Below are 27814 nucleotides of genomic sequence, written 5' to 3'. Positions count from 1 at the left end.
CAGGAGAGGCTTCGCACCGTGATGGGGAGACAAGGGGGACCTCACCAATGATCACCATGGTCAGGATACCGCGTCGACAGCCGAAACGCCTGCAAATCTATTGGGTCTTGTTAGCTAAATTTACTGGTAGGGAGGGCCATAGATCCAAGTTGTTACTCACCATTATAGAGTTCCTTTTATACAACCTTGCCCAGCATATCTGCCCGGTGGAAAATTATACTCGTCAAACACGTCCTCCTTGGCGGCCATCAGGGGCCCCCATTTCATCTGAATGTCCCTTATGTGCTTTCTAAAACGTGACAGGCCCTTAGAATGTGGTGACTCCTTGGTGGTGTCGAGATCTTTGATATAAGCAGTAGTTGTTTTACTCATTCTGTAGTGAAAACGGGCTTTTGAAAATAGTAAGGCAGGAAATGTTGAAGTGTATGAACTTGGAACGCATCAACTTGTGTTATCCGGGCCTGTAGATGATGAACTGGGAACTTTTCATTTATACCTCAAAGGATGGCATACCTGGTGCGACTTTTCGGCGCACATTTGGAGTAAAAAGATCAACCCGTCGCCGAGCACCGGCCGAAATATTTCCTTTTTTTCTTTTTGTTGACTTTTCGCTATCTTCCCTACTGATGATATATTGAATTTGGAATATGATTGGATATAAATGCCGCATATTCTGGGTATCTTTGGTCGGCTAACCATTCTTTGTCAATCAATCGCATTATATCATAGCATAGTGGATTATATCTAAACTGGTCTGGTATTGGCGTTGGCTAGAACCAACCCATTGACTAGATAGTGTATCACAAGCTAATTCAATGACCAAATCACTTCGAGTCAATCGAATTACATCCCTGAGCCGCTGATCACATCGAATCCTCATTTACTAGGCCTGAACCACGAAACAGCAGGATTTGGGCGAAGTGGGCCATGATTTGTTGTTAGTCTTTCCGAAATGGATACGGGAAACTAGTGTTACGTCACATCATCCACTCACTGGAGTGTTTTAATGTTCCCTTTTTCGATCCATTTGGGTATATTGTTCATGCTGTCACTGTTAACATTCGGGGGAACCATTGAACGCTCAGTCATTAAATTTAGACAGCAGTTCACACAAAAAGCCTTGTAAGGAAAAAGGAAAAAGTATCTCGATTGCTGCAGATATATTTATCTATGATTCTGCCTTCCATACAAGGATTATTCCCGGTATTCTTTCCTTGTATCCATTGAAGATAGGAACGAAACCAAGTTTCACATGATACGCGGTGAGAGATTTAAAAAGTTATCCAATTCATGGCCTTATTGACTTGAATAATCATATTTGACTGGAGCGAGGCGACCAGCTGTTGCAATTTCGACGCAAATATTCAAATCTTCTGAAGGGAACAGAGCAATGTAACGACGAGCTGCCAAAACGGACGATCGGAATAGGCCCCATGTCCGGTTACTGGGTCTACCAATGTTTCCTTTTTTTTTTTTTTCTTTGCATTTCAGTAGACGGCGTTGAGGTCTGGTGTAGTTGATCTTAAATTGCAGGGTCGAAATGATTGTTCCAAATGTTTTCTCTTGAGAATGAAGGGAAAATGGATGGAGTAGTTATCCTGTGGCCAATATAGGGCCGATATATCACAACTTCAAACTTGTGTATTGACAACGTTTGGCAAGCTTCAACGGGTTGACGGGTCGAGCACCCGCACATCCTACCGTGACCTCGATTTCTGCAGTCTAGACGGACAGACCCACACAGCTCAACACAACAAACACAACACTAAAGCGAGGCCAGAAAAAAAATTCCATGATTTCTAGGGATGGAACTGTAGTCGCTTTTCGGTGATTAAACGTTGAGTCGCTCATAGATGAGGTTATCAAAAACAGGAACCCTGTCATTGCAGATTGAATATCTCCCACAAAGCCTCAGTTTAAGAGGGCCGTGAAGGATTCAACAGTCAGGCAACGTGTTTTGACCGATTCAGCATCCCTTTTCTCAACACCACTCTTACTCGTCTCTCTCGCTGAGCACGTAAAGGCAACAAAAATGTCACTACAAATAGTTGCAGTAAAAGAAGCCATGGGTCTCAACAGGCCTCAATCAGGAGGGGTGTCCTTCAACGCTTCCTACCAAGTTGGTAAGTGACAGAAACCGAGAAGCCTACAAATACGTCCTCTACCCCCGGCAATTTGCTCTACGATTTATTCACTTGACATTGCAAAGTCGAGCAGGCTTATGTTTGACGCACTCGATAAGTTCTCCCCTTTGACGAGTACTGGAATTTATACCGTACTGACATTCATAGGATACATTGTGGGCTAGCAAATCAGACAGTGCCTGTAATATATGGGATTACAACCAGATTCACTGTGCGATTGGCGCCAGCCGATCAAAGATACGAGATTTGGGTTAGCTGGACAAAGTGTCTATGCGAAGACGTCTCGGCTATAGCTGACTGGGCTGATCAACTGTCGCGCCTCTGGATGTACCTCAAATTTGGAGCGCGACTGCTCGTACTATATGTATGTGGAAGCCCACAAATCCTGTTTGAAACTGCACTGACTTGAAAGACGCGGGACAACCAGATCCGTGGACATTCGACCACAACACACCAGTGCAAGGCACCAGTGCAAGGCCACAGCTCCTTGCCGTCTCTTCATCCCTGGTCTTGACCATCAGAACAAGTGAGTCATGGAATGTCACGCTGACCTACTGGCTAATAATTGACAGTGAACCTTTGAGAGCTCACCAGAGTGGCCCTGATAATCCTGCACTACCGTCAGTGCTCCACGCAAAGCCATGGCTTACACACTATTTTTGGCCCCGTCGCTTCGAGCAATGCAGGATGTCCTAGGTGGAAGATTGCAAACCAAGGTAGCGGGTCAATAACAGGGTGCGGCCATCCACTTGCGAACTTCGTTGCATAGGAGCTTGAGACTTCCATTTCCACGTTGAAGTGAGTGAGATCTAACGCCTACAGCTGCGCTGGGTCTGATTATCCGCGCCAAGCCTTATTCCCCTAACCACGAACACCACTGACATCTTCACACTATTGTAGGAGCACCCATCATCAACGGTGAAATATACTGTGGCGAGTGGCCTATTCCGCCGGATCGGAGATAAGACCATGGTGGCGGGCCGACGAGCGTGCTCCATCGCGTCTTCCGCCCTCGTTCCCACCGCTTCACACTATTGAGGAGATCTGAACCTCTGGCATCGCGACACATTCATCCACCATGGAAGTGCAACGTTTATCGCAAGGGGGTCCGTCACGCGCGTTTATTGTCTCAACAAATTGTCTTGTCCACCCCAGCGCGGCTTTTTAAGCGACAGCCGATGGCGATGAGCTTGAATGCGACGTGGCATGGCTGGTGACTGCATTGCAGAGTTGTAAATGATCCAATTGTGAAGCCGATATGATCATTGCGCAAATCGACCGTCCCGTCTCAAGCGCACTTTTTGGGGTTTCCATGAACAGGTAAGCTACGACAACTCGTCCAACTAGATTAATCCTTGCTGACTCGGATCATACAACAGGAGAACACCCTCATTTCTGTCAATCGAGTCGAATGCCACGCGAACAAATGTCTTGTCTGCTCGAGCTCCCCTATACCAATACAATCGCATGCTGCCTGTCCTTTCCACATGACTACTATCGACGATGAGTCTCCAGAAGGTTCGTATCGTGTACCTCGGCCTCTTTCTCGCTATTGATTCTGTGTATCAGGTCATTGTTCGATTTGTCTACATGATACAACTCCTAAACTCCGATCAGCCTATACCACTACCCGAATCATACCTGTGACTAAGCATTCAGACCTTCAAATATCTTAAGGCGGCGTAGGCTGCTGGTGATGAATGTGCGATCCTCGTTGTCCTCGGATGGCATTTGGTGTCCTTCCAAGCCTGGAAATCCGAAAGACACAGAGGAATGCTGATGTTCTGTCTTGCTTCATGGCAGGTGAGCTGTACCTCCGCAGACAGTCAGACTGTTAGCACAAATCCACCTGCAAGGAGAAGGAGACGCAAAGTCTCCTCATTCTTGGCCTACAAGTTGACATTGGCCATCTCAGCTAAAAATCGAGAGGATAAGATCGGGGCACAGGCAACCAATGAGAGAGTTCACTACCGAAGAATCACCCCGGGCATACAGGAAGCTGCATCATGAGGGCTGTCAAAAGTGTTGTGGTGTACCCTGTTGGATAAGTGGTGCGTAGATTTGATTATTATGCACGCATTTTTCCTATCCAAGCCGAAGCACTATCTGCAAAGACCATTTACCCCGAGTGTCACTGCAGCTGAAGGCTAGTCATGTTGACCGCGCGTATCCTTTATCCGTTCGTATCGTCTCCTAACATATCACGTTTGTCAGGAAAGTCGGATTCTCTACATCCCCTATCTGGACTGTTCTTTGACATTAAATCACATATTCGTCGAGCTCACCGCGCTGCGGAGGACACGTGGGCCGTCACTGTTCGAACAGGCAGCCACTGTAAAGTCTTTAGTTTCCGAAGCAACATCGAATCAGAATGGTTCTGGGACCTCTTAAACTAGTCGCTAGATCCTGGAGCAAAACTTCTACCGTCAACCAAACCTCATGTGATGGTTGCTTTCGGAAGGATGGCCGGAGTGTCTACTACGACTACGAGCGAACTAGCACTCCTGCGGGGTTATCACCCAACGGAAATTCGTTTCAGATGGCACTGCTAGAACCCAATCGGGTTTCAACCGTGTTCTCTTATCAGCAGAACATGGTTGATTGCATTAACTTGGGACACCACTTCCCAAAAGGCAATTGCCGTCACTTCGATCCGGGAGATTGGTTGAAATATGATCCGTTGTTGCCGAGGCATAGTAGGAGCCGACCGGGTATTCTTGATTGCTTGCTTGTCCAAAGCTCTCAGCAACATGGTTGTCTCTTTGGTAAAATTACTTTGATTCTTGCGCTCTCTGGGATATAAGAGCTGAAATAGGGTAAGGTCGAGTGACTCACAATCGCCGCCTGAAGTGATGACTTTGACTTCGCAAGGCACAAAGCCTACCGCAAGGCTAATTTTATTCAAGCCAATCGCTCGGCACCTCATCACATGCTTCTACACGTGGGTCTTGGACGTATTGCTTGGTCATAGTTGAACCAGTGGATCTACTATCCCTATCGGATTGAGGCTGTATGCCAACTTCACCGAGTGATCAGAATGGGACTAGAAATGGCTTGCGAAATAGAATCGATAGTGACTGATACATTTATCATGTGGGTGAGATGGCAAGAAACCTACGTACTACGTCCGTGAGACATTGATAGACCTCGCCACGGGCCATGAGGCCCATGGATTCGCACTGAGTTACTTCACCCCTACCTATGGGCGGGCGGGCCGTTGACCGTAGCCCATGGGTCGCTTACTAATACGCACTTCAGTCACATGAAATTTACAATTTTATAATGTTTAGCCACGCACGTAGCCGTCTTACCAGCCCACCCCTTACCCGGGGTGGGTCTGTCCCCCTAAACACAAAGAACCCACAAAACACAAGATTTTTACAAAACCCATGCATTTAAACCCATTTCTACCTATAAACGCCAGTAGTATCTATATACCAATTTGCACCTCTGCTATCTCTTGCCGCTAATCTAGCTTCCTGCTCAGCATCAGCGGCTTCCCTGGCCAATTGAGCCTGCTGCTCCAATTCCAATTTCTTGGCATGCTTTGCCTGTTGTTGAAACTTCTTGTCGTCGGCATCTTGCCTCCTTTTTATCATCCGGTTTGCACCTGCTGGCGAAAGAGCCATTGGACCAGCATTGAGAATAGATCGTCGATCTTTTGGAGCCAATGCATCTTCCCTATAGGACTGAGACTTCTTTAAAGATTCCTCGGTCATAGCAAGTCGCTGGGAAAGGAGCTCATTTGCATCTATACTCCGACGAATACGCCTCTGTATTCGTGCAGATAGCCCATCTAGCTCGGCGAGGTCATTAAGAAGCTTAGTATTAAGCTTTTTCACCCGTGTAACGGAATCTGGGGGTGAATTCGTCGCTGAACTAGATAGTTCCGGGGGGGGATGGTGTATTTATGATCCGGAGGACGTCATCTTCACTAGCCTGGGTTCGTAAAGGTCCCAAAATCATCTCCGGATTAAAAGGATAGATACCGCGGGAGCTAAAAGATGATCTTATAGTCCTTTGTGTAAAAGCTTGTGTTCGTATCTCGCCAATCATCCGGAAAAAATCTCGCTTTTGACCTGCACTTCCACCCCACATTACAACCTCATTATTTGCCTTTCGGAAGTAGTGTTTTATACACTGGAAAGCCTGGCCATCTAGCGGTTGGCAGAGATGGGTGGTATGCGGTAAAAGCCAGATTGGGATGATGAATTTCTCCTTACAAAAGGTAGTAAATTCTATGGTTGTATGGGATGGATGATTATCCATAAGAAGCAAGCGAGGTCTACCCTTTTGAACCCGGGTTTTTGTAGCTTCATGAAAACAGCATAGCCATTCAAAAGCAGTTTCATCGTCAATATACCCCTTAGGGGTGGGTTTAATCCGGAAATCAGGGATTTTGATAGAGGTATACCACTCTTCCATCTGACGGGTGCCTTTTACCAAAAACCAAGGTAGCATCACCCAGCCATCGGCAGCGATACATTCAATACCAGAGATTGATTCCGCTAGTCCGCCAGTAGCAATACTACTGGTAGTACGAGAGGAAACCACCTTTCGTGCTTTTCCCTGGCCAATTTGGTAGCCGGTTTCATCCCAATTGTAGATCTCATGCGGTAGGAATTGATGCTCCTCTACCACCTTAGAAAAATGGTAAAACCATAGAGAAAGACTCTCTATATTCTCACTTTCCATACGGGCCTTTCCTTAGGTTTTTGGATAAGGTAATTGATAGTAGGGGGCAACCTTTGGATGAAACGGTATACCCAGTTATGACCAACAACATGATCCGCACCGGCGCGTTTTAGCAGCCGATTTGCAGTGTTTTCAATCTCTTCCGGGGTAGGTTCGATTAAACTACTATCTAGCAGTTTGACCCAGCTTATAAGTGCCGTTTCTTGATTTGGATTAAGCGCTTTGGTACGGTCGGTACGGTCGGAATGAGTCCCACGACCATGAATCCGAGCGTATAGCTGAGAGTACGAAACCGAGAATTCCCGCGCCAATGGAGCGATTTTTGGCTTTTTTCTAGCATGGTAGGCTTGTACAGCCTTTTGGATTTCATCTTCCGAATTTTTGGCTTTTTTCGGCATAGTAAAGGGGTAGAAAAATGGGTAGGAAAGTGATAAAAAAATGAAGAATTTGTGTTTAGGGGGTTCTTTGTGTTTTCCGGGACGGACCCATACCTGGAAAGGTATGGGGGCGGTGTAGAGGACGGCTACAGGTAGTCTAATAATTGGTTAACTGACAGTTGGATACAGAGATAAGTAGGCTAGATTCAGTATGATATCAAAATTGAACAATCTGGGGTTAAGATTAAGAAGCTGTGGGGCAGTATCAATAGATGCAATTTCGGTCAAAACCTTCATCCAAATTATGAATATATATCATTCGACTCATAAGGTTTCTCCACAAATCGATAATGGTAAATATGGTCTGTTTTGCTTCAAATTATACTAGCCCATAGATCGTACTGAGATACACGTAATATATCAATATAGAGTCATAATATGAATAGCTGCACATTCATTTAATGAAGAGTAGATAGATAGTCTAATCGGGTTAGCGGAGACTCCACAAGAACGTGTCTTCGCGCATACGTGCTTTTACCAAGAACAACATCCAAATCGGGTTCAAAAGCTACTAAAAACCATCACTTCAGGGTGCCCGAGGGTAAGCGATCGATCAAGACATAAGCTTAACATACTAATATAACGTTACAGATGACTTCTCCACTTGCTACAACATTTGACTGTCCTAATACTAGGAAGAATAAACGCGATTATGCGGCGCTTAATAAATATGGCTTCCTTGCAGAGGATATACCACTTCCGCCTCCCCGAAAGAAGATGACGGTCCGGTCCGCGGTTAAGTCGCCGACTCCTTCGATTTCAACCTCTCCTACAGCTCCCAGCAATGTCTCTATGAGTTTATCGAATCTTGATACGGATATGCGTCCTTCGCAATCAATATCTCAGGTCGAATGCGAGGTAGAGAGGATCGAAATCAAGCAGAAAGATGAGACTAGGTCGAACGAGCGGAGCTGGGTTTGGAAACACTACCTTACTACACCTGAATCTGGTACTTGGAGATTAGGGAATAAGGAGCGGTTCGAGCTTAAACACCTGTGCATTGTGTCGCCATCCACCTCCCGATTCTTTCGATTTGCATCGAAACTGCGGTCTTCAACCACAGCGTTGAAGCAGCACCTGCAACAAACACACAAGCTCTTCCAGGACGGCCATTCAGGGTGCCAAGGTCCGTTAAGCTCATGGATTTCTAAGGAAAAGAAGCCTCCATTCCAAGAAGCTGCCTTGAATTGGACTGTATCAACCTGCCAACCGTTTACATGCGTCGAACAGCCTTCATTCAAGGCTATGTTGAGGTCTGCAGGATTTCAGGACTCCGTACCAAGTGCGGATACTGCGTCGCGTCGATTATGTCTTCGGCTTGATGCTCTTGACAGTGAGCTTCGAACCTTAATGTCTTCAGCATCCTCAATTGCGCTATCTTTGGATGGTTGGACAAGTCAGAATTCATTGCCAATGCTAGCCATTAATGCTCACTGGATGTCCTCTGCCTTCCAGCAATATCGAGCTTGTATTGAGTTCGTTGGAATTGAAGGCAGCCACTCTGGAGAGAACCTTGCTAATATCGTTGCCACGGTTCTCGAGAGGTTTCATATATCTGATAAAGTTATGACGATTACAGCTGACAACGCATCGAACAACGATACCCTACACCGATATCTCTACCAAAAGCTGTCTCAGCGGTACGATGAGTACCTGTCCGAGACTATCATCCGAGAAGGGACGATGAATTTACCCATAACTCCCAAATCTGCTGCTTTGCTCACATCTTGAACTTGGTTATGAAAACCATATTGAGGTCTCTACGCGCTAGTTCGCATAAGGAAGCCTGTGATCTTCTTGATGATGTTGCTAAGAGGAGCTGGAAGACGGCCAACCCTCCTACTTCGCCTATTGCCAAGCTTCGACTACTTGTACTTTGGATTGCGCGATCTCCTCAGCGGATACAGAAGTGGGATAATCGACCTGGCTGTACAAAAGCTATCAACTACGATGTTGATACTCGATGGAACTCTACCTTTGTTATGATTGTGAGAGCCGAAGAGTATCGCCGTCAGCTCGAAGATACAGTCAACGATGATCCAGATATCGAAGCCTTACGTCTCACACCCAACGACTGGAGACAGCTCTCGGATATCAAGAAGATCCTGGCTTTCTCAGCGAATATACCGAGTATGTCTCTCGGGATAGCCCTTCAATCCACATGGCGGCGCGTATGTTTGGAGAGCTCCGTTCTATACTCCTCGCTATCAAGGAACGACGAGGCGAGTGGCAGAAGGCCTCGCCAGCAATAACTGTTCCTGTTTCCGATCGAATCTCACTCCTAGAGAAGTGCCACGACTGCGTCAAAGACAACGACATATACTATATTGCAAGCGTCCTGGACCCTCGAATCTAGACCAAGTGGCTAAAAACGCTGTCGGATGGAGAGAAGATTATTGACCGAATCCGGGAGTTTCTGAAGAAAGCATATTCCACTACAAAACAGCCTGTATCGATTGCTCCAAGCACCAATTGGATGAGCTTCGAATATCGATTTCTGGAAGCCTTTCAGCCTACACAGTATTACGTCGCTGAGTCTGACATCGACAAGTATTTCGATACTCCGACAGTCAGCACTGGTTGCGATATAAGCCGGAGCCAGTCCGAGTTTATACGAAACTGGTGGAAGGCCAGTATGCTTGAATATAGTTGTATGGCAAAGGTAGCACAAGATCACCTTGCTATACCAGCAGCAGAGGTAGATATCGAGAGATTGTTCAATGGTGGGAGAGATGTGCTAGGGATTCGACGTTTCTCCATGAAAGGTAAGACCCTTGGTGGCTCGCCTTTCATTGCGATGTGACCACCCGAAATGATACCAGAGTGTTACCAAGTAGCATGGGCATATATATATTATATTTTAAGCGAATTTCAGGAACCGGTAAATTAGAAGCCGAATTTCTCAAGTGTTGTTGATGCTGCGGCGCTCACTGTAGTCGACTGAACAACTTGGATTCAGTGGAAGCGCCTTATTGGAATGTGATCCTCTTTTATTCCGACACAAAATGACCAATTTTCAGGGAAATCGCCAAAAAAAGAAAAAGAAAAGAAAAAGCCGACTCTCATGGTTCCGCTGCTAAATACCTGCGGATTCTTTCATTATCCAAGCACATGGGCCAGTCCGCCTCCCGGCTACAGGAAAGAACTTCAGTCGACTCATCCATTTCCTCGGCAGCCGTCTGACTTAGGCGATAGCAAGGTGGCCCTAGAATTTGCAACCGGAGGCCATCAGAGTCTGATCAAGTTCTTGTCTTCTTCATCAAACGCGAGGACTCCCTAGGCTCATGCAAGCGCTTGCGTTTCGCTGCTCTGATTGCACAATATGGGCAGGCGTTGCCAGCAACAAAACTACCCACGGAATCTGTTGGTTCTTGAGTGACAAGCGAACAGACAGCGGAGAAGGGCTTAGACTGACAACCAGGCTCCATAGATGACTCCGTTGCTTCAGTGCTTCGATTCGTATTTTGCGGGTGTTCCGTTCTTTTTTAGTTGGTGACATCACTTCAAGGCCAACTTTGGAAGCTCACTTCTTGCACCAACAGTGAAACGGTCCACCGAGGCATTTAGAGTGGCGTCACTAGCGTTTTAGCACATCGTTTGCACAATCATTAGTTAAGAGTCTGAATAATTATGACTGTCCTGGGTTCTGGCAAATTGTCGACGTGGTCGGCGTAGGGTCGGAGATTCATTCGATCGATGACCGCCTCTTTCATTTGGCGGATTAATAAAACTTACCCTGTTACTTTGTTATATGTCCTTTACCCCTCGTACTTTAGGACATAGTTTAATCTACCCCGGGGTTATGATGTTAAAACTTACGAACAGTCACTGAACCATTGCCCACCGGAGCTCCGCTTTACCCGTCGGTACCGAGCAGGTGAAGCGAGGGATGGCCCAGGGAAAATATACTGCCCCCGAAACTGCCACCATGGGTGAAGGGAGCCCGACCATTCACAACTGATGTTTCACCAACACTCACCAACACTCACCAACACTCACCAACACTCACCAACACTCACCAACACTCACCAACACTCACCAACACTCACCAACACTCACCAACACTCACCAACACTCACCAACACTCACCAACACTCACCAACACTCACCAACACTCACCAACACTCACCAACACTCACCAACACTCACCAACACTCACCAACACTCACCAACACTCACCAACACTCACCAACACTCACCAACACTCACCAACACTCACCAACACTCACCAACACTCACCAACACTCACCAACACTCACCAACACTCACCAACACTCACCAACACTCACCAACACTCACCAACACTCACCAACACTCACCAACACTCACGGCTCACCACAACAAACATTCTATCAAAACAAGCATCCCCGCACAAAATCTGTGTTCACTCTGCACGTGAATGAAAGATGCCATTCTCCACTGCAGCGAAGGGATCATCGGACCGCGAAAAAGGCAGAAGGAGTAGGAATACGGGTCGCTAACGATAGAAGATTAGTTTGAATCTTACGATTTGGTGATTGAATTTGGGATGAACTATATTGGTTCTATATATCCAATGATACTCCTTCGGTATACGAAACAGTTGATGAAGATGTTGTGCAGGTCTTTGCTTCATCGAATGCTCTTGAAATACTCGGGTACTAGCCCCCAGCACCACGGAGAGGTGCCTGCCCATTGCCGGGGAGCCATAACAAGTCCTTGGCGAGCCAAGTCTTGCGTGACTGAGCGCAGTTTTACAAACACAGGGCTCATTTGGCTGTGAGGGGGCGCAAGCCTTACATCGCTGGGCTCGTGGCAGCGACAGCCGTGGTCACGGAAGCTCTGAAGTTCTTGTTCGCGCAGCTCTTCCCTACGGAGTGTTACCTATTAAAAATTCGCTAATAACATATGAAATATCGCACAAGGTTGATTTGGGGCAAATGAGAAATGTCCAAAGAAAGCCTAAATTGCAAATGGCCCAAGCAGAGAATTTACTCCTTGGGTTTTCTAGTTACACTCGCGGGGCTCAGGGCAGCGAGGAAGCACAATTCTGACATCGCTGGGCTCGTGGCAGCGACAGCCGTGGTCATGGATACTCTCAAGCCCGCAGGCAAGAGAGGGACACCATGACACATCCGACTGTGAGGACCGGAGTCCTGATTTTTTTTTTGGAGTGGGAATCCAGCTCCTTTTATATTTTTTCGGCTACTTCCCTACAATGGAACCAGTTGCGCAGATGGTGGCGAGAATCACTCTCGTTGATAAGCGTTGAAGCGATTTGAACGACATTGAGTGGTGTATGGAGACTTTGTGGCCTACAGAGTCAAGTTTCGACCTGGAAATATTCCTCTCAAGATTGTGCATTGAGTGTGGTGAGCGACTTTCATCGACCGTTGAGAAGAAAGTAATGCCGCAAAAGTAAGATTCGTACGTATCATCGAATTTGCAATTAAATCGCTAAACGCGCTTGCATTCTACGTCTCCCCGTTTTAAGCACGGTCACCGTTCCTTTCATGAGGGTTGAAGTGCTTCGACAGATGCCGAAATAATGGGTTGGGGACTCTTGTGGCGGACGGAAACGCTGAGCTTTACCTGCGGTTGGCCGGAGGACCTTTTGGTCTCACTAGAATCAATCCTGTCCATCTCTAGGCTCGCGCCGCTGAATGCTATTTCTTTCCTTTCTACTCGCAGCCAACTTATGTTGCCTTTACTAAAATCTCTACTCCCTGGGCGCACAGGCAATGGCATACTTTCAATCTCAGGATGAAGATTGTATTTCTTTGGGAGGGCATGATAGCCGAAAGAGGTCCAGACCTTTTGAAAAGCTCAGACAAGAAACTAGGTCTAGTTTCCAGGAAAACCATGTGAACCTGCAACCAAGGGTTACGAGCTAGGTTCTCGTGATCGCCACCCCCTCGCAGGATTGCAACGCTATCCTACTCTCCCGCATTGCCCACCAATATCTTCAAGACACACGCACACACTGACATAAGCCAGCCGCCAGCTCATGGCAAGCTTTCCCACTTTCACCGATCACCACTTGGCTAGTGTTGAAAGCCACGCTTATAGGGCCTTCCCGTTGCCCCACTCATGGGGTCGTAGGATCAATAGTAAGGACCATCAATCAAGGTCCTACTTCTATGGGCCACAATCCATGGGACCCAGTTTTAGGCAGCCGTATCGCTAGGCCCATTGTGTGAAGAATGACCGTCATGTTTTCTGTCCTCGGAAATTTCACTCTCTTTGCGATGAGACCAAAGATTGAATAGCTCCAGGAAAATTGTAAGTGACCGGGCTTTTCGAGGGGAGGCCAACACGAGGGGTATGCTGCCTGCTGCATTCGGCATATTTATACATGGCCATTGGAATTCATAATACATACCCATTCGCCGGCCGCCAATGCGACAGAAACGGATGTTGGAGTAGCTGTAACATCAAGTGTAGCATCAAACAATCTCTCTCAGGAAGAGCTTCTGATAGCAATCCGGGGGTACTAGTTCTCGTCGATGTGAATATGCAGAACCAGCGCTAATTTGACGACTTCTGGCAATCGGATCAGGGTATAACACTATGTCGGGGGGCCTTAAAATGCGATTACAACCCTCTAGGAACAAGTACAACGCAATTTATCCAGGGCCAGTCGTGATCAATCATTTCCCTATCACAAATTTGACATGTTGACTGGAACCCAATGGAGTTTGCATTTTTAAAACCCCGGTGAAAATAATAAACCGCTAATGTCGCTAACCATTTAATATGGCGTTTGTATCATGCTGGTCAAAAGCCTGTCACTCAACGTTGAGTAAAAGCTACTAAAAATAGGGTTTTCACATGACAAGAGTCAAAAGCACCAAAGTGAACAGGCTCGAAGATCTAGATCACTTTACCTGATGGACATGCAGAGAATTTCGCCATTGGGAAACTTAGTTCAACAAGATTTCCATGACAAAGTCCGTTGAAACCTCAACAATTTTGTTGAAAATTTACTCTGCTCATTAGGAGGGTCTGACTATGGCTGAAGCAGAAAGTTACGAAGCTGGACTGCTTCAGTGAGATGCTTTCACACTCAGTTTGCGGTTGGATCTCCTAGGATTTGTAACTTCCCGTCTCCTTCTTAAGCCGACGAGGAGTAGATGTCAGAGGGTCGAGATCCCATAGCGTACAAAAATGAGAAAAGCAGTATTTAGAGTATGTAAGAAGTAGGGGGATTACAATATTCCTTCACTACCCTTAAAGAGATGCCCTTGAGAAAAGACTTTGGCGTTAGTAGCAATTAATATGATGAAGGTGATAGATCATAAAGTGGCTGCTGATATATGGTTTCTACTGATATTATTGGCTGATAATTGCTGCTGCCCGAGCCCATGGGCCGCCCATTTCCCGCGGATTTTGGCTGACTTGTAGTCCCCGGAGTTTTGGTCTGAAATTTCTCACCTTACTCTGTGGATTTCGCCTCTAACTCCTTTCAAGAAGTAGGATTGGCAGATAAGTAATAAATATCAGCAATCCTACCTTACATTTAGTGGGAACACATCTAATATACTAGAGGTAGTCGAAACAATAAGCGTATCTCACAAGACATGATTGAAAGTATATATCTTCCGTGCATCCCCAAAGGGATTTGTGCCTTTTGGAACCAATTGACCCCAACAGGTGAAATTCAACTTCAATAAAGCATCTGGTATATAAACATGATCTACCAAATAAGGATACAGAGAGATTTATCAATTTTCCATATAATAGGTACTTCCTATTAATCACCAAGAATTGTATAGACCATAACGTGTGTAAATAAACGGTGTTTGATTCGCCGAATCAGCATTTTGTTCATCCTATTCAGGAAAGTTGTGCGCAGATGGGCGGTTGATGGGCGGCCCATGGGCGCCCTAAACTGCCCACGGGCGGGCCGAACCATTAACCTGCCCGCCCATGGGCCGTGGCGAGGTCTACATATCACAACAAAGATCCCTTACAGCTTAGGCGAGGGCTTTGTGGCAAGAGAAACGCTTATGTCATGAAAATCCAATTTGAATCCCCAAAGGCATAAATATGCGCACAGGTCAGGGCAGTGAGCGCGAAAAGCTCGAGGACGCGTTCGTTGATCTCGGGCAACGACGGCTCCGCATGCCGGATCCGGGTTGACTGTTTCTGCAAACAGGAAAAACAGGACCAGGACACCGCCCTTGCTTCATCCACTGGATTGACCGACGGCAGAAGTTGTCATCGAGGTTGAGTAATGGATTCCAAGAGAACGATTGCGTATAGTGCCAATCCTGGAGCACATCGATCCTAAGTATGTATTATTCGCGATAGCAGGCACAAATGCCGCCAACAGCACCTTGTATCTAGGTGGTAGACAACGATGACCAGAGGAACAAACTATTGCTGAAAGACCAATGCGATCGGTACATTAGCTCTGAATCTTTTCTAATGTAGACGTACCAACGAATGGCACGCTAAAGCTCAACCTACGCGCCATCAACAGATCGCTTCATTAATTCACCTAAAGCGGAATTTTGGTGAAGCCGACCGCCGGCTTCGGAAATCTACATTCAGCGTACCAGTCTTAACATCCCTTTCCATAATATGAACAATTTCGCCATTGACGCGCACCTTGTATAAACCTTGTGCTTCGGGTACTTGAGCAAAAGAAATGAGATATTCAACACCAAAAGACCTCCCTTCGAACATGGTATCGTGGGTGGCACGTGTGTCTCAATTGGTGGCTCGCTCGGCAACCCATAACGCGATTCTTCCCTCCCATCAGTATGAGAAATTGTGTCGTCCTGCAGTTCATGCTAATGTGCCTATGGAACCCAGTAAGCAGTCTGCGCCCGGTTCAGGTAGGCCACAGAACTGACTTAATACCAATCGAGACAAACAGGCTTGTCTTCGAAGCATTGAAGAAACATTCTCTGTTCAGTATGACGGCTACCTTCAAGTTGAGCTGGGGAAGATTGTGGCGGAAATGAACACAGTCAGGCATATCCTTCTTTATGAAACGCTTAGGATGAATCCTCAAGGTAGGAAAGAATGCTAAGTCTAGTACTATGAACAGAGCACCAATGGCCTAACCTGCAAATTTTCAATGACAGATTCAGACCACCGAGAGCCGGGGACATTATATTCCAAGATTTATTTCCTCGATAAGGTCTTATTAGAGGTTATCGCGCTATGCAGAGCCGCTGCTTTCCAATCCCTTCTATCTGGCAATTGTCCTGCCGAGCTACTGGTTCTTGGGGATAAGCTCAATTTTCTGAAGAATGAGTTCAATGTTTAGGCCAGGGTTTTCAATTCTAATTGGATGGTCCTACAAAATCAACCTACGTACATAGTCTTCATTCCAATACCTACTGCCAAGCTGGAGCGGCTGCCTTCAGGCGATGTGGTTATGGTGGCAATCAGTGACTTCCACGCGTGACGGGATGAATTTGGTGACTTACGAATACATTGCGTCTCAGCAGAAACGCCACGGTGTTCTGTGCCTCTCTCAGTTTGCAGGTGCTGCACAAAGTCTGAATGGCAGCGTAATATTCAACTATTGGAATTTGGACGAGCCGGCGAGTGCATATAGAGAAGCTGTCACCATGGATGATGAACAGCACGTCTTAAAGTTCGCCAAATTTCCCGCTAGGCAGGCGAACTGACATGTACAGTATTTCATTAGCAAAAAGATAAAAGAAACAGAAAGTCATTCCAGTTCACTTGTCAATTGTTTACTGGTATGTGACCAGGGGAATGCGGATACTGACTCTCCCCCATTTCATGGTTAAATGGTTTTTGGGGAAGACTATATACCTGGTGATATATTTCCTCGATTTACTCTCTGCATATCCTGTCGGGAAACCGCTTGATATTTCCAGTAACGGAGCTCATGATGTCATTGCGAGTCAATTGGGCCAGCAACGGGGGGGAATGAACCGGGATCAAGCATGCTAGAAGGCAATTTCTGTCGAGACAGGGTGCAATGTCAAAATGTTGCTTTCTGAAGACCCTTTACACAAAAGGCTAATTATTATCATCCCGTTGCCAAGAACGTGGTGAGATAGAGATAAAGGGAGAAAGGACTCCGGAAAACCCTCAACATGGGCCTGCAGTTGCGCGGTGGTAACTGTATCAGGAGATCAGACGTCATCGTCAGCTACGGTGCTGGGCAAACAAGGTATAGCCAGTGGTATTTTAGTTCGCTTCTTTCCGAAATTAGGTATCATTGGGACCCACTTCGCTTTCGGTCCTCCTGAGCTTATTGGTGGTTGTTTTCTCCTAGCCAATGTAGATCCAACGTGCATCTCGTGGCAGCCGAGAAAGAGTTGTGCTTATCGTTCACAGCTATCAATGCCTTGTTTTACAAGGTGCCTAACCGAAACGCGTATCTAGGGAAGTTTTGATAGCAATCGGAGCGTGTGAGGTGGCGACGCTAGTTGCGAGACGTATTGCAATCAATCTAGGATACTACATTCAGCATGGTTCATATGCAGCATGAATCAATTCTGGGTCTTTTATAGTGCGTCGTGTATAATAATCCATTGTAGATTGAAGTAGAAATCAAAGGCATTAGAGATATCTTCGGGGCGAGCCACTATGCCATCCGCCGCCAAAGACACAGGCGAGGCTGTAGATTGGGCGGTTGCTGTTCCCTCTCCCATCGACCCATCGGAAGATAAGATATTCGAAATATACGAACATGGACGTCGCAACGAGCTCGACTCGAGTAGTAGTTTATGTGTCATCTCTGTGGGCTGTAGGTTGATTCGGTGGTCTCCGAATTTTGCATGGGCAAAAACCCTGTTTGTGAGCTGCCAGACCTCCTCCTTCAATCCGTTCACCTCAGCTAGGAGTGTGTTTCACTTGGGCGTCGCTCATTCAGCGCATGCTGGATTTTGAGTTGTTGATCAGTGGCCGGAACTTTTCGAATCCCTTACATCCGTACTTACCGCAATTTCCGCTTGATTGGACATACAGCCAGATACAACATGGGCCTTTGACACACACCCTGGTGCCTGGCGCCGCATACTGATGAATGTTCTCGGTAATGCGCTAAAGTACACACCCTCGGGCTATATCTATGTCGGGTTGACGTCATACCAAAGCTGCGCCTCTCGGAGCCAAATGGGGCCCGTAAACCAATCGCTCGGAGAGCAAAACCAGGAATTGGATGTCACTCTCACCGTGAAAGACACTGGGAAAGGCATTGGATCGGAGTATTTGCAAAATCATCTCTTTACCCCGTTCATGCAGGAGGATCCACTTGCATCCGGTAGCGGACTGGGGCTGGCATCGTCCGCCAGGCCGTTAATTCCTCGGTGGCTCAATCGAGATTAACTCTACCAAGGGAGTCGGTACTGAATTGACGATCCGGATTCCGCTCACCCACTTTCCTGGAGCATCAGACACCTCGTCATCTGACTCGGTATTCAACTCCCTGCAGACTTTTACTCAGGTGAAGACGATTGGTCTCCTAGGCTTCGGGCTCTCTCTCCGCTCTCACCGGGATACAGCGCTGTATTCATCCTTGGAACGATTGTGCCGCGACTGGTTTGGCTTGAAAGTGGCTTCCGTATCTCTCTTGAAGGATGAACCTGTTCCCTTTGACTTTACCTTGCCGTGCAGACGGAGCTGGACTCCGAGGATGTCGAGAGAAGAAATATTTTTTGCCCTTAATAATCACCTCGACGGCGGAAACGGATCCAGTCGTGGTCATCTGCCAGTCCCCCGCGGAAGCGCATAGTATGTTTGTTGTGGCCAAGAATCGGGATGAAACGCCCGTCTTTGGATTTATCAGCCAGCCTTGCGGGCCCCCAAAACTGGCTCGCGCTCTGAGTCTGTGTATGAAGCGACAGCTTAACCAACATCTGGCCGGCCCAGCCCTGAAGAGCCGACTCTCTGGGTGGAAATGCCAGAGTCTTCTCATCTACCGTTAAACCTAGAAGTTAGCGATCCACCCCCGGAAAGAATGAAAATTAGCAAGCGACCGGCGACGGACGCAGTCCGGAGTACAGAGTATCGAAGTCCTCGGTCTCTGTCAATGAGAACAGCCGAGAAGTGGGTTCGCAGATTATCGCGCGACCGACATCGGCTTTGGAGGAGGGCCAGGGGAATTCAGAGCTCCCCAGTCCATTCGTCTTACTAGTGGATGATAATGACCTAAACCTCCGGCTACTGTGTGCCTACACCAAAATGGGGAATTATGAGTATATGACGGCTCAGAATGGGGCCGAGGCAGTCGCTACATATAAGGCCCACCCCGGCAAGTTCCGCCTTGTTATCCTTGGTATGTTTGAGGCTTCCTCTTGTTTTTTAGTTCTAAACCTTTCTTATTTTGCTGCCAATGCTGATGGAACCAGATATCTCAATGCCTGTCATGGATGGCTTCGAAGCGGCCCGGCAAATCCGCCGCCTCGAGAAAGAATACCGAGCCGGATTGGGTGAGTCGGCATGACAAGCGTTGCCGCCCACAATCGTCGCTGCTTTGACAGGGCTCGATAGTCATGATGTTCAGAAAGAGGCTTTCGGTTCCGGTATTGATACTTTTCTCATTAAGCCGGTCCAACGACCGGATTTGTACGCAATTCTGGAGCGGATGGAACAACGCGATTAATCAGGGCAAATTCGCAACTACATCTCAAACAGTCAACCGAGGCTGTTCTCTTTCCCATTGGCAGAGCCCGTTGTTATGCTTGTACGCCCGTGGTAGGTTCTGAGAGATGTCCTGTGCAATGTAAGAAAGGTTGCATGCTTCATCGAAATACTTGTTTGCTGTAAAGTCTCCATACGGACATGGCTTCCCCTTCCAATTTGGTGAGTTCTCTCATACCTTTCCGCTTCTGCCAGGAAGTCTGAGCCCTTTGTTCGAACATTTCCCGATACAGCGTAAGCCTCAGAGTAGTTCCTGGAGTGTAGAGTGTATTTTATTTCTCCCATTCGTCGACAATAAATGTTTTTTTCTGCATTTGACGAAGCAGTTCCCGTCTTTCACTTTCCGAATAACAGAAAGTTTGCGAGCATGCGGAAATAATTGTACGCTTGACGAGACGATCATTAACCTCGTGATCATATCATCTTACCGACTAGGTTTCAAAACTCCCTCCGGTAACGTAGTCATAATTCATCCAGCCGGGATTCGCACTTCGCAGCATAGCCGAATTGTCTTCGAGACGCCATTTTTTGTGCGCTTACTACGTCGGGTGGTAAGACCGTAACCATGATCTCGCGCGAAGGCATTCACTGTAGCAATTCCGAGCTGGAGTGTCGTAATACGTGCCCTCGGGCGGGGGCTCCCTCTTTCTTCCATTCCTGTCCAAGGGCTTTGCTGGCCGTTCATTTCGGATCCTTGACTGACGCCATGGGTCAAGAAATTAACCCGGGTGGTATGCTTGGTTGACCACTCCTGAGCCGGCATTTCTATCGATTGCAAAGCCTGTCCTGCGAGCCATTTTGATCGCCCCCAATAAATTCGGATGCAACAATTTGAGTCCACCAGCCAGCCCAAACATGCTTTGCCACTCCGTTTTGGGAGCAGCAGATTAATCTACTGCTTATTGGTCAAACGTGCCTCGCTTTGCCCTTTACTGAAATGCCAAATACAGCCGGCATACCTTGCTGCTGAGCCCAGGTCCTGATTGACTGGTTTCACATTGGACCCGGTTCTAGTCTTTCTAAAACAAGCCTTGAATATCGCACCATGGAAGTAAACATATGCACATTGGAAAATAGAGTAGGAATGTGGGGAAACGATATGAGAACTTTATAACGCATGCGCTTTGTTATTGACTGGACTCCTTCGCTCGTACTTCCTGAATAGCCCCGAGACGAAACACATCTGTGACTCATTGAATGAGGCAAGGGAGCTCCAGCAGCTGATCAGTAGTTAGTAACAGATTTCGAGAAAGCCTTTTTCTGCATTATCGGGCGACAAGTGTAGATCGTATTGCTCTTGCCGAGCAGCTGCACGAACGATAGGATCAAATGGCATTATGTGCTTGGTGGCTTTCACGGATACTCGCCATGGAAATACCCGGTTCTGTCGCAGTATCGTCGTGAGATAAGGCCCAACAGAGACACACGTTTGCGGGACATGATCAAAAGGTTCCAGATTATTGCCCTTATCACTAAGGATTGATTGGCAATTCACTGGGCTGCTCTTCCGCTCCTTTTTCCTGGTCTCGCGAGCTGTTTGGGGAATCCATTTTGTCCGCAGGAGAAAGTCAAGGATCTGGGCATTACTGTTTCCAGCAGGCCTTGGCGACCCTTATAGATAAGCAGGCACAGGTAGCTATGGACTGGGCTTTATGATCACCGAGTTAGGTTAAGCAATCAGCGCAATCAGCTTTTGAAGGAATTTGTTCTTATTTTTAGCGGGCGGTTGGCAGTAAATTTGATAGAAGGGGATCAGTATCCGTGGATCTGAAGCCGCCAAGGATGTTGTGTCTTGCATTTTCTTCTCCTATCACCGGAAGTAGCCGAGATTGTAGAATACGTGTATCGTATCAGCTCTTCAGTCCACTAAGTCATTTGGCTGTTGGATTCTGTTCTCAGAAATCGCGACATAAAAAGGCCGCATTCGCGGGATAGTCTGGCGTACTTGGAGTGACAGGGGCGGTATCATACTTTCTATATAAGCCCCCTCTACCCGGAGAGCTCCGTAACAATAAAATCCCCCAATATCTCTTCATAAAGTAGCTGTCTCAATTCTACACTATGGATCATCGTATCGAACTCTATTCATTCTTTTCCGAAGATCGATTCTCCTGCCTGGACTATCTTCATGACTCGGAGCTCGACACAGCCAGCCGTGCCCACATCTGCGAGCAAGTGTGCGATATTCTGGACTTGTTCTTCCGCGAGCAAAAGCAGGCCCGGGTTTCGAAGAGCACACTCATAGGTGAGGATGAGGATGATGGTAAGCCATACGTTGAATGGGATATCCACGTACGGTTTAAACGCCGTAAGTAGTAGTGAGAAAGCCACAAGGTGAGCCGTGTAGTTCTATCCGGAGCATTAACTTGAGCTTCCCCAGCTATCGTGCGGCCCACGCGGCATCATGGTGAAAATGCCATTTTCATGTACGATCAAAATAGGCAGAATCGGCGATATAGCTCTTCAATAACGAAGCGTTCAACACCTCTCTCAGATCGAGAATCGCTAAATAGGGGAATTAGACTAGTCCTCCGTAAATCCCCGTAAAAAGCGCCCTAAAATATCTGCTTCACCTGCTCCCCTTTATGGGGTAATCTTTGGCATTGCTTCTCTCTTGGTTGATTCTTCGGGCGTACAAAAGTCTGTTCTCTTTTAACACCAATCTACACTGCGACATCACCCGTGGGCGGGTGCGCAAAGCCTCAGGGTTATCCATGTAGGAAAGATGGTTCACTCTGTGCGGGACTAGTTTGAGGGATATCACTGGCGCGTGCCCCTGTGGCATCTACACTTCAAGGGTGACCGGCTGCAGCCGGCTGGATTGACACTGTTGTCATAGGATTGCGGGTTCCGTACCCGACTAGTACTCTGGGGGCTAGCGCGATCTTGAATGGGAGAGGCTGATGGCTACTAGGCAATATGTTAGATTTAAATGAAGAAGCAATATAAGCTTGAATGTACTCTTGCCGATTTCTAGAGAGTGATAGTCACACCAGGCTAGCACATACTCAGTCCCAACTACCGCGTGCGAATCGACCAAATTTTGGCAGTTTGTTTTGTCGGGAAAGTAGCATCACAACGTGCCTCAAGGGGCCGCGATTTCCACCTAGATACCGCTACACCGTGTCAGTGAATTTGAGAACAAAAGAATTATTTACTTGAAAATACAACCGCTTAGAGACCCTCTTAATGCGTACAAAATGCAATATCTTGTGTGGGGGGGGACCGTCCCGCAAGAAGTGATTTGCATATGATTTACTCTGCTATTGTGACGCGGTTTATACATAACTGTCCAAGGTTCACGATCTGCACACTGGTTTTGGTGCCGAGAAGAACATTGCGGTCTGCGTGATGTTGGAGCTAGACCTTGCCTTGCAACGGAAAACTCTAGGTTAAGTTGCAAAACTGATAATGAACAAAGGCCCCCGATAAACGTCGTGCCACGTACCTAGGCCTCGCCAAAACCCGCCCAGGAAAACCCAACCTGTGGGTAGGGTCGGGTCTTGATCAGCAACCCCATGGGCAGGTTTTGTTTTGGAAAACCCAACCCAAGACCCAAATAGGTACCCCGTATAACTCGCAAAAGCAAAAAAGGCTGATGCATTTTATATAAATTTAGACCTCTCCAGAGACATGTTGTTCTAAGGTGTCATGTCACTTTTCCGTTCATGAGAGTTGAAAGATTTCCATGGGTGCAGCGGAACCAAAGGCAGCAATGATAATGGATAACATTGCATCGTGCAGACCCTTAACCCACAGGAGTCCGGCTCTCCAAAGTGGAGGAATGTAAACTTTGATGGTTGATCAAGTGGATGAGCACCGATCAACATAATGCTATGTTCCCCGACTCCAACTCTACTTCGATTACATACAGCAGAATGCAACAGGTTCAAGTTCGGGAGTAGCCATTTCAGCTGATCGCAATCGCTGCCACTAGCGCGTCCATCGCTGAACTATGGGTGGACGCATCGACTTTCGTGATTGGGCCTCCCCAGTCCACTCCCAGCTGATTGTTGGTGCTGTTCCGATCATGGGCCCAAATGCTCTCCGCGCATGCTCGGATAACCTTGACATACCCATCATTAGGTGTGACACTATGCAGGAGCCCTAGGTTTCGGATGAAGATGCCCTTGAACTGCCTTGCATTGGCGTCACAGCTGTTTGGCTCGCATATGTCGTGGATCACATCGTTCGGGTCGGCTAGTGTTTCAATGGCGGCTTTGGCAATCCTGGAAGCAGCTTTCAGGTATGATGGATCGGGAGCAGCTCGATCCAACTCCACGAGACCACCGAGAACGACGCCCTGGTTGTAGGACCATCTGGCAGAAACATTCACACCATTAGCCATAGTTTGATGACTTTCGCAAAGTATATGCGACCCACATAGGTTGCCCGCTGTTCTTGCAGTCTGTTAGCCCATCATTAATGATGCCCTGGTCGTTGATCATTCCACTGGCCTGGAACCATTTCCACTGGCGTTGAGCCCAGCCAACATACTTTTCTTTGTTTGGAACGCGGTTCGCCAGATGTGCCGCAACAGACAGGAATAACTCATTAGTAATAGCATTCACATAGTCGTGGTTATAATCCGAATAGATTCCGCCACTGCCGCAAGTGGTTGGCCCGTCGCTGGTCTGCATGGAAGATCAGCATTGCAATTGTGCGTCGTTTGCATGTTTGTGGATCCATACCAGATGGTCAAAGATGCCGATCGCCAGGTCCAGGTAATCTTGATTCTTGGTGACATCATATGCTGCGATCCAGGCGAGTGCCCACCAGGAGTCGTCATCGAAGGAGCCGTCTGTCCAGTTTGAGGCCTTGACGATGCCTAGCGCCTGGACATCCCCTGTCCGTGGTGGCTCCGGAATGACTTTCCCCAAGTTGGGATGAGGATTTACTTTCGAACCAACAACAAATGTGTTGTTGAAAACCTCGGTCGCAGATTTCCGGACTGTTTCATTTTCATCCGTCAGAGCCAGATAAGCAAGTACTGTCATGCAATTGGCTCCATTCCACCACCCAGATGTGTCCCATATTCCTGTGCTGCCATTATACCATGTCTGCAACACATCGAGGGCAGTTTCTGCCTTTGACGTTGCACTTTGCGCTGAGGTCTCGGCCCCAAGAATGATAGGGATTAATACCACTGAAAGGAGAGCATACATGGTATGTTCAAGTAGAAATATTGGATGCAGTATCGAACTTGTTGGCAGATCTCGGAATTTGTCAAGTCCATTAACATCTGAGGGTTTCAAGCATAGACAAATATAGGGTAGGTAGTATTCAACTAAGAAACCTAGCGTAGAGCATTGCCTGGCGACGTCACTCTGAGCAAGATATGTCGAATAAAATGGGTCTTATATTACTAACTTGCTCGATTGTGAACTAGTTAACTACAGCACCCACTTGCTGATGTAAGGAAGTCAGTTTCCTGAGGCATCTACATGCTTATTAAGTCCACAATCGGTTAACTAAATATTCACAGCATTAGGTAGTTTAGAAGATACACTCAATATGTGTCACGGAACCTACCATTGGTCCTTTTGTATACTAGCGCGTACCGTGTTCTTTTGGAATTCTTAAGATGTTCAAGTTAAGCAAACATAGGCAAATATGCCAAGGACTAACATGGACCCCAGGCTTGCGGATATTGCCGAAGCCGGAAGCCGCGGATCTAGATGAGTAAAGTCTAAGACACTAAGCTAACAGTTGCTTCATGGCGATCCAACAGTAGTACCCCGGGTGTTATGATTCACCCTTCCCCTTCTGGTCTAGTGTCCAGTCAGCCTTTACAGGCGTAACGTTACTCCGGAGTGCTCCGTAGCCAGTCCGCCAATATAACTTGCAGCAAAATTAGTCGTATTTGTCTCATAATCTCCTACCTGAAAGCCAGACAGGTCTGGGATGTCGCGTCGGGCGACTATCACCGTCCGGACTGCCTGTTCTCGCAGACATTAACCCCTTGGCGGAACCCACTTCAACTGGGAGGTGAGGCAGCGAGCCATTGAAAACGGGAATGCCGGAGGAACCTCGGGGTAATTGAGAGCAGTAGGAGACTCGGGGTTGTCGCCCCATCTTTCCTAGCCACCACCAATGACCTATTTCTTAGTTGGGCTCGGACTCCACTTGCAAACGACACAACACCGTTAGTACGTTAGTTGTCCGTGGAGTGTGGACCCAGCAGGGCGCGTTCAATCTCACCCTCCTCGATTCCGCCCCTCTGAATCTCTGGTCAAAACTTTAACCATCATTGAATTTCATTCCCATCAAAGCATTCTCAAGTTCGGGTCTGTTTCCCGTCAAATACCCAATTATCTGGTGTTCCCCGATTACACGTTCACTCAATATGTCGTCATCAAAGGATGTATGGGCTCAATGGGACCAGGCCTGGGATCTTGGCCTACCCTCGGAGAAACGATTGGCTATTTTGGAAAATGCCACTGCTCCTGGCTTTGTCTACACCAATATGGACAGCATCATTTTCGGCGACCTGGAAAGACTTGTTCGGCTTATACAAGACGTCCTAAACCATCAAAGCAACAAGTTGACCGTCAAGCACATCAATTGGTACGAACAGCATAGCCAGAGTGCCCTACAATGGGATATGGTCGACATTGACTCAGGTAAAACTGCCTTGAGTGGTTGGAGTTTCGGGAAATATGCGGAAGACGGCAAGCTTCTATCTGTGTCTGATTTCTATTAGACAGCACAGGGAATGATTGCTGCCCAGCACCTGAAAGAGCTCTTCAAATATCGTTCCGTGTTTTCTGTATGGTGAATTGGCAGTGTGGTGAAATGGCAGGGATTGGGGAATTGGGAGAGTGATGAATTGGAAGCGTGTGGTGAATTGGGAGGGAGTGATGAATTGGAAGAGTGTGATGAATTGGAAGAGTGTGATGGATTGAGAGTGGTGAATTGGGATAGAGTGATCAACAATGAGTGGTAGCGAATTAATCAATATTCCCGCGGGCCTGATCAATGTCTGCCACTTCAAAACCACTGTCATGGCCCGGAAACATAGATCGACTGGCTACCCATAGTCGATCACTGTCTTCTAATTCATCACTCCTTTTACTGCCCAAATTGGCATCAACGCAAGATGAAAACCAAAGTTTACTGAATCAACGGTCTAACTCGTAATTTCTGACCAAGCCTGCGGTTGTGGCGATACGATAGATAATGGTCCAAAAGTTATATACTTGGCATAGTTTATGCAGTGCTGCTGGAAGGCTTAAATTGACCTAGGTTTTGAGGGTCTCCTACCAACTCAAACTCTCATGGCTTTTCGGTTTAACCTCGGGGACTGGTTGAGATATAAATTGCTCATTTAAAAAACGAGCAGGACATATCTACCCAGATAATGTGGAATGGGAGATCTTATTTGTTTCAGCCGTTTGATTCAGCTAATAAAGAACCATACGCGTGGTTCAACATCAGAGCGGAGATTCTTACTGATCTCTTACTGCCCCGGGATAGGCCAGCTTCCTGCCTCGTCTCAACATGCGGCACGAAGACCGTGCGCCTTGTTGCAAGAGCAAAAGCTACACGAGGTAGCGCAGAGCAGCCGGTGTAGCTTCCGCAACATATTGAGCTTGCTAGAGGGACACGGTAATATGTTATTGCAACCGGACAGCTTGGCAAGTAGTGCGAGGGCTTATCAAACTCGTTGAGAAACCTAGAGGGCATGTTGGCGGTGTAGACGTAAAAGGCATCAGCCGCTACTCCAGGAAGGGCTAGGACATGGACCTATTTGGGTTGAATAAAAATGGCGCACCAGTCCGAGTGTGCAGAACATACCTTAAAAGAATCTGCTATGCTCCGATTCATTTGCTCTGTACTTGGGGAGGACGAGCGAGCCGTACTCGATTTTGCAACACTCAATGTGGCATCTGCGTCCACACGACTAGCCTGATATTCGTTATG

At 47.2% G+C, this 27814-nt stretch overlaps 7 protein-coding genes across 7 annotated transcripts; 4 read left to right on the top strand and 3 right to left on the bottom strand.

Moving 5' to 3' along the window:
* Positions 1–5551: 5551 nt before the first annotated feature.
* N7489_004783 (uncharacterized protein) lies at positions 5552–7237 on the bottom strand (the record flags this gene model as incomplete). Its single annotated transcript, XM_056710535.1, has 3 exons — positions 5552–6023; positions 6241–6785; positions 6833–7237. The coding sequence occupies 3 exons, from the start codon at positions 7235–7237 to the stop codon at positions 5552–5554; spliced, it is 1422 nt and encodes a 473-aa protein (XP_056568956.1).
* Positions 7238–7867: 630 nt separating this feature from the next.
* On the top strand, positions 7868–10079 carry N7489_004782 (uncharacterized protein; the record flags this gene model as incomplete). Its single annotated transcript, XM_056710534.1, has 3 exons — positions 7868–8916; positions 9048–9447; positions 9633–10079. 3 exons carry the CDS (start codon positions 7868–7870, stop codon positions 10077–10079), a joined length of 1896 nt encoding a protein of 631 aa, XP_056568955.1.
* Positions 10080–17836: 7757 nt separating this feature from the next.
* On the top strand, positions 17837–19853 carry N7489_004781 (response regulator; the record flags this gene model as incomplete). Its single annotated transcript, XM_056710533.1, has 6 exons — positions 17837–17996; positions 18222–18512; positions 18592–18982; positions 19243–19526; positions 19600–19680; positions 19732–19853. 6 exons carry the CDS (start codon positions 17837–17839, stop codon positions 19851–19853), a joined length of 1329 nt encoding a protein of 442 aa, XP_056568954.1.
* Positions 19854–20360: 507 nt separating this feature from the next.
* N7489_004780 (uncharacterized protein) lies at positions 20361–20654 on the bottom strand (the record flags this gene model as incomplete). The annotated part of the gene is made up of 1 exon (XM_056710532.1): positions 20361–20654. One exon carries the CDS (start codon positions 20652–20654, stop codon positions 20361–20363), a length of 294 nt encoding a protein of 97 aa, XP_056568953.1.
* A 1298-nt stretch (positions 20655–21952) lies between these two features.
* On the top strand, positions 21953–22207 carry N7489_004779 (uncharacterized protein; the record flags this gene model as incomplete). Its single annotated transcript, XM_056710531.1, has 1 exon — positions 21953–22207. One exon carries the CDS (start codon positions 21953–21955, stop codon positions 22205–22207), a length of 255 nt encoding a protein of 84 aa, XP_056568952.1.
* A 1594-nt stretch (positions 22208–23801) lies between these two features.
* N7489_004778 (uncharacterized protein) lies at positions 23802–25056 on the bottom strand (the record flags this gene model as incomplete). Its single annotated transcript, XM_056710530.1, has 3 exons — positions 23802–24210; positions 24275–24525; positions 24583–25056. The coding sequence occupies 3 exons, from the start codon at positions 25054–25056 to the stop codon at positions 23802–23804; spliced, it is 1134 nt and encodes a 377-aa protein (XP_056568951.1).
* A 1181-nt stretch (positions 25057–26237) lies between these two features.
* Positions 26238–26594, top strand: N7489_004777 (uncharacterized protein; the record flags this gene model as incomplete). Its single annotated transcript, XM_056710529.1, has 1 exon — positions 26238–26594. The coding sequence occupies one exon, from the start codon at positions 26238–26240 to the stop codon at positions 26592–26594; it is 357 nt and encodes a 118-aa protein (XP_056568950.1).
* Between the last annotated feature and the right edge of the window lie 1220 nt (positions 26595–27814).

This window comes from Penicillium chrysogenum (assembly GCF_028827035.1).
Source record: "Penicillium chrysogenum strain IBT 35668 chromosome Unknown utg000002l_segment0_segment0, whole genome shotgun sequence".
NCBI lineage: Eukaryota > Fungi > Ascomycota > Eurotiomycetes > Eurotiales > Aspergillaceae > Penicillium > Penicillium chrysogenum.
The sequence above is the reverse complement of the archived record's forward strand: the minus strand, read 5'-3'. Positions and strand labels throughout refer to the sequence as shown.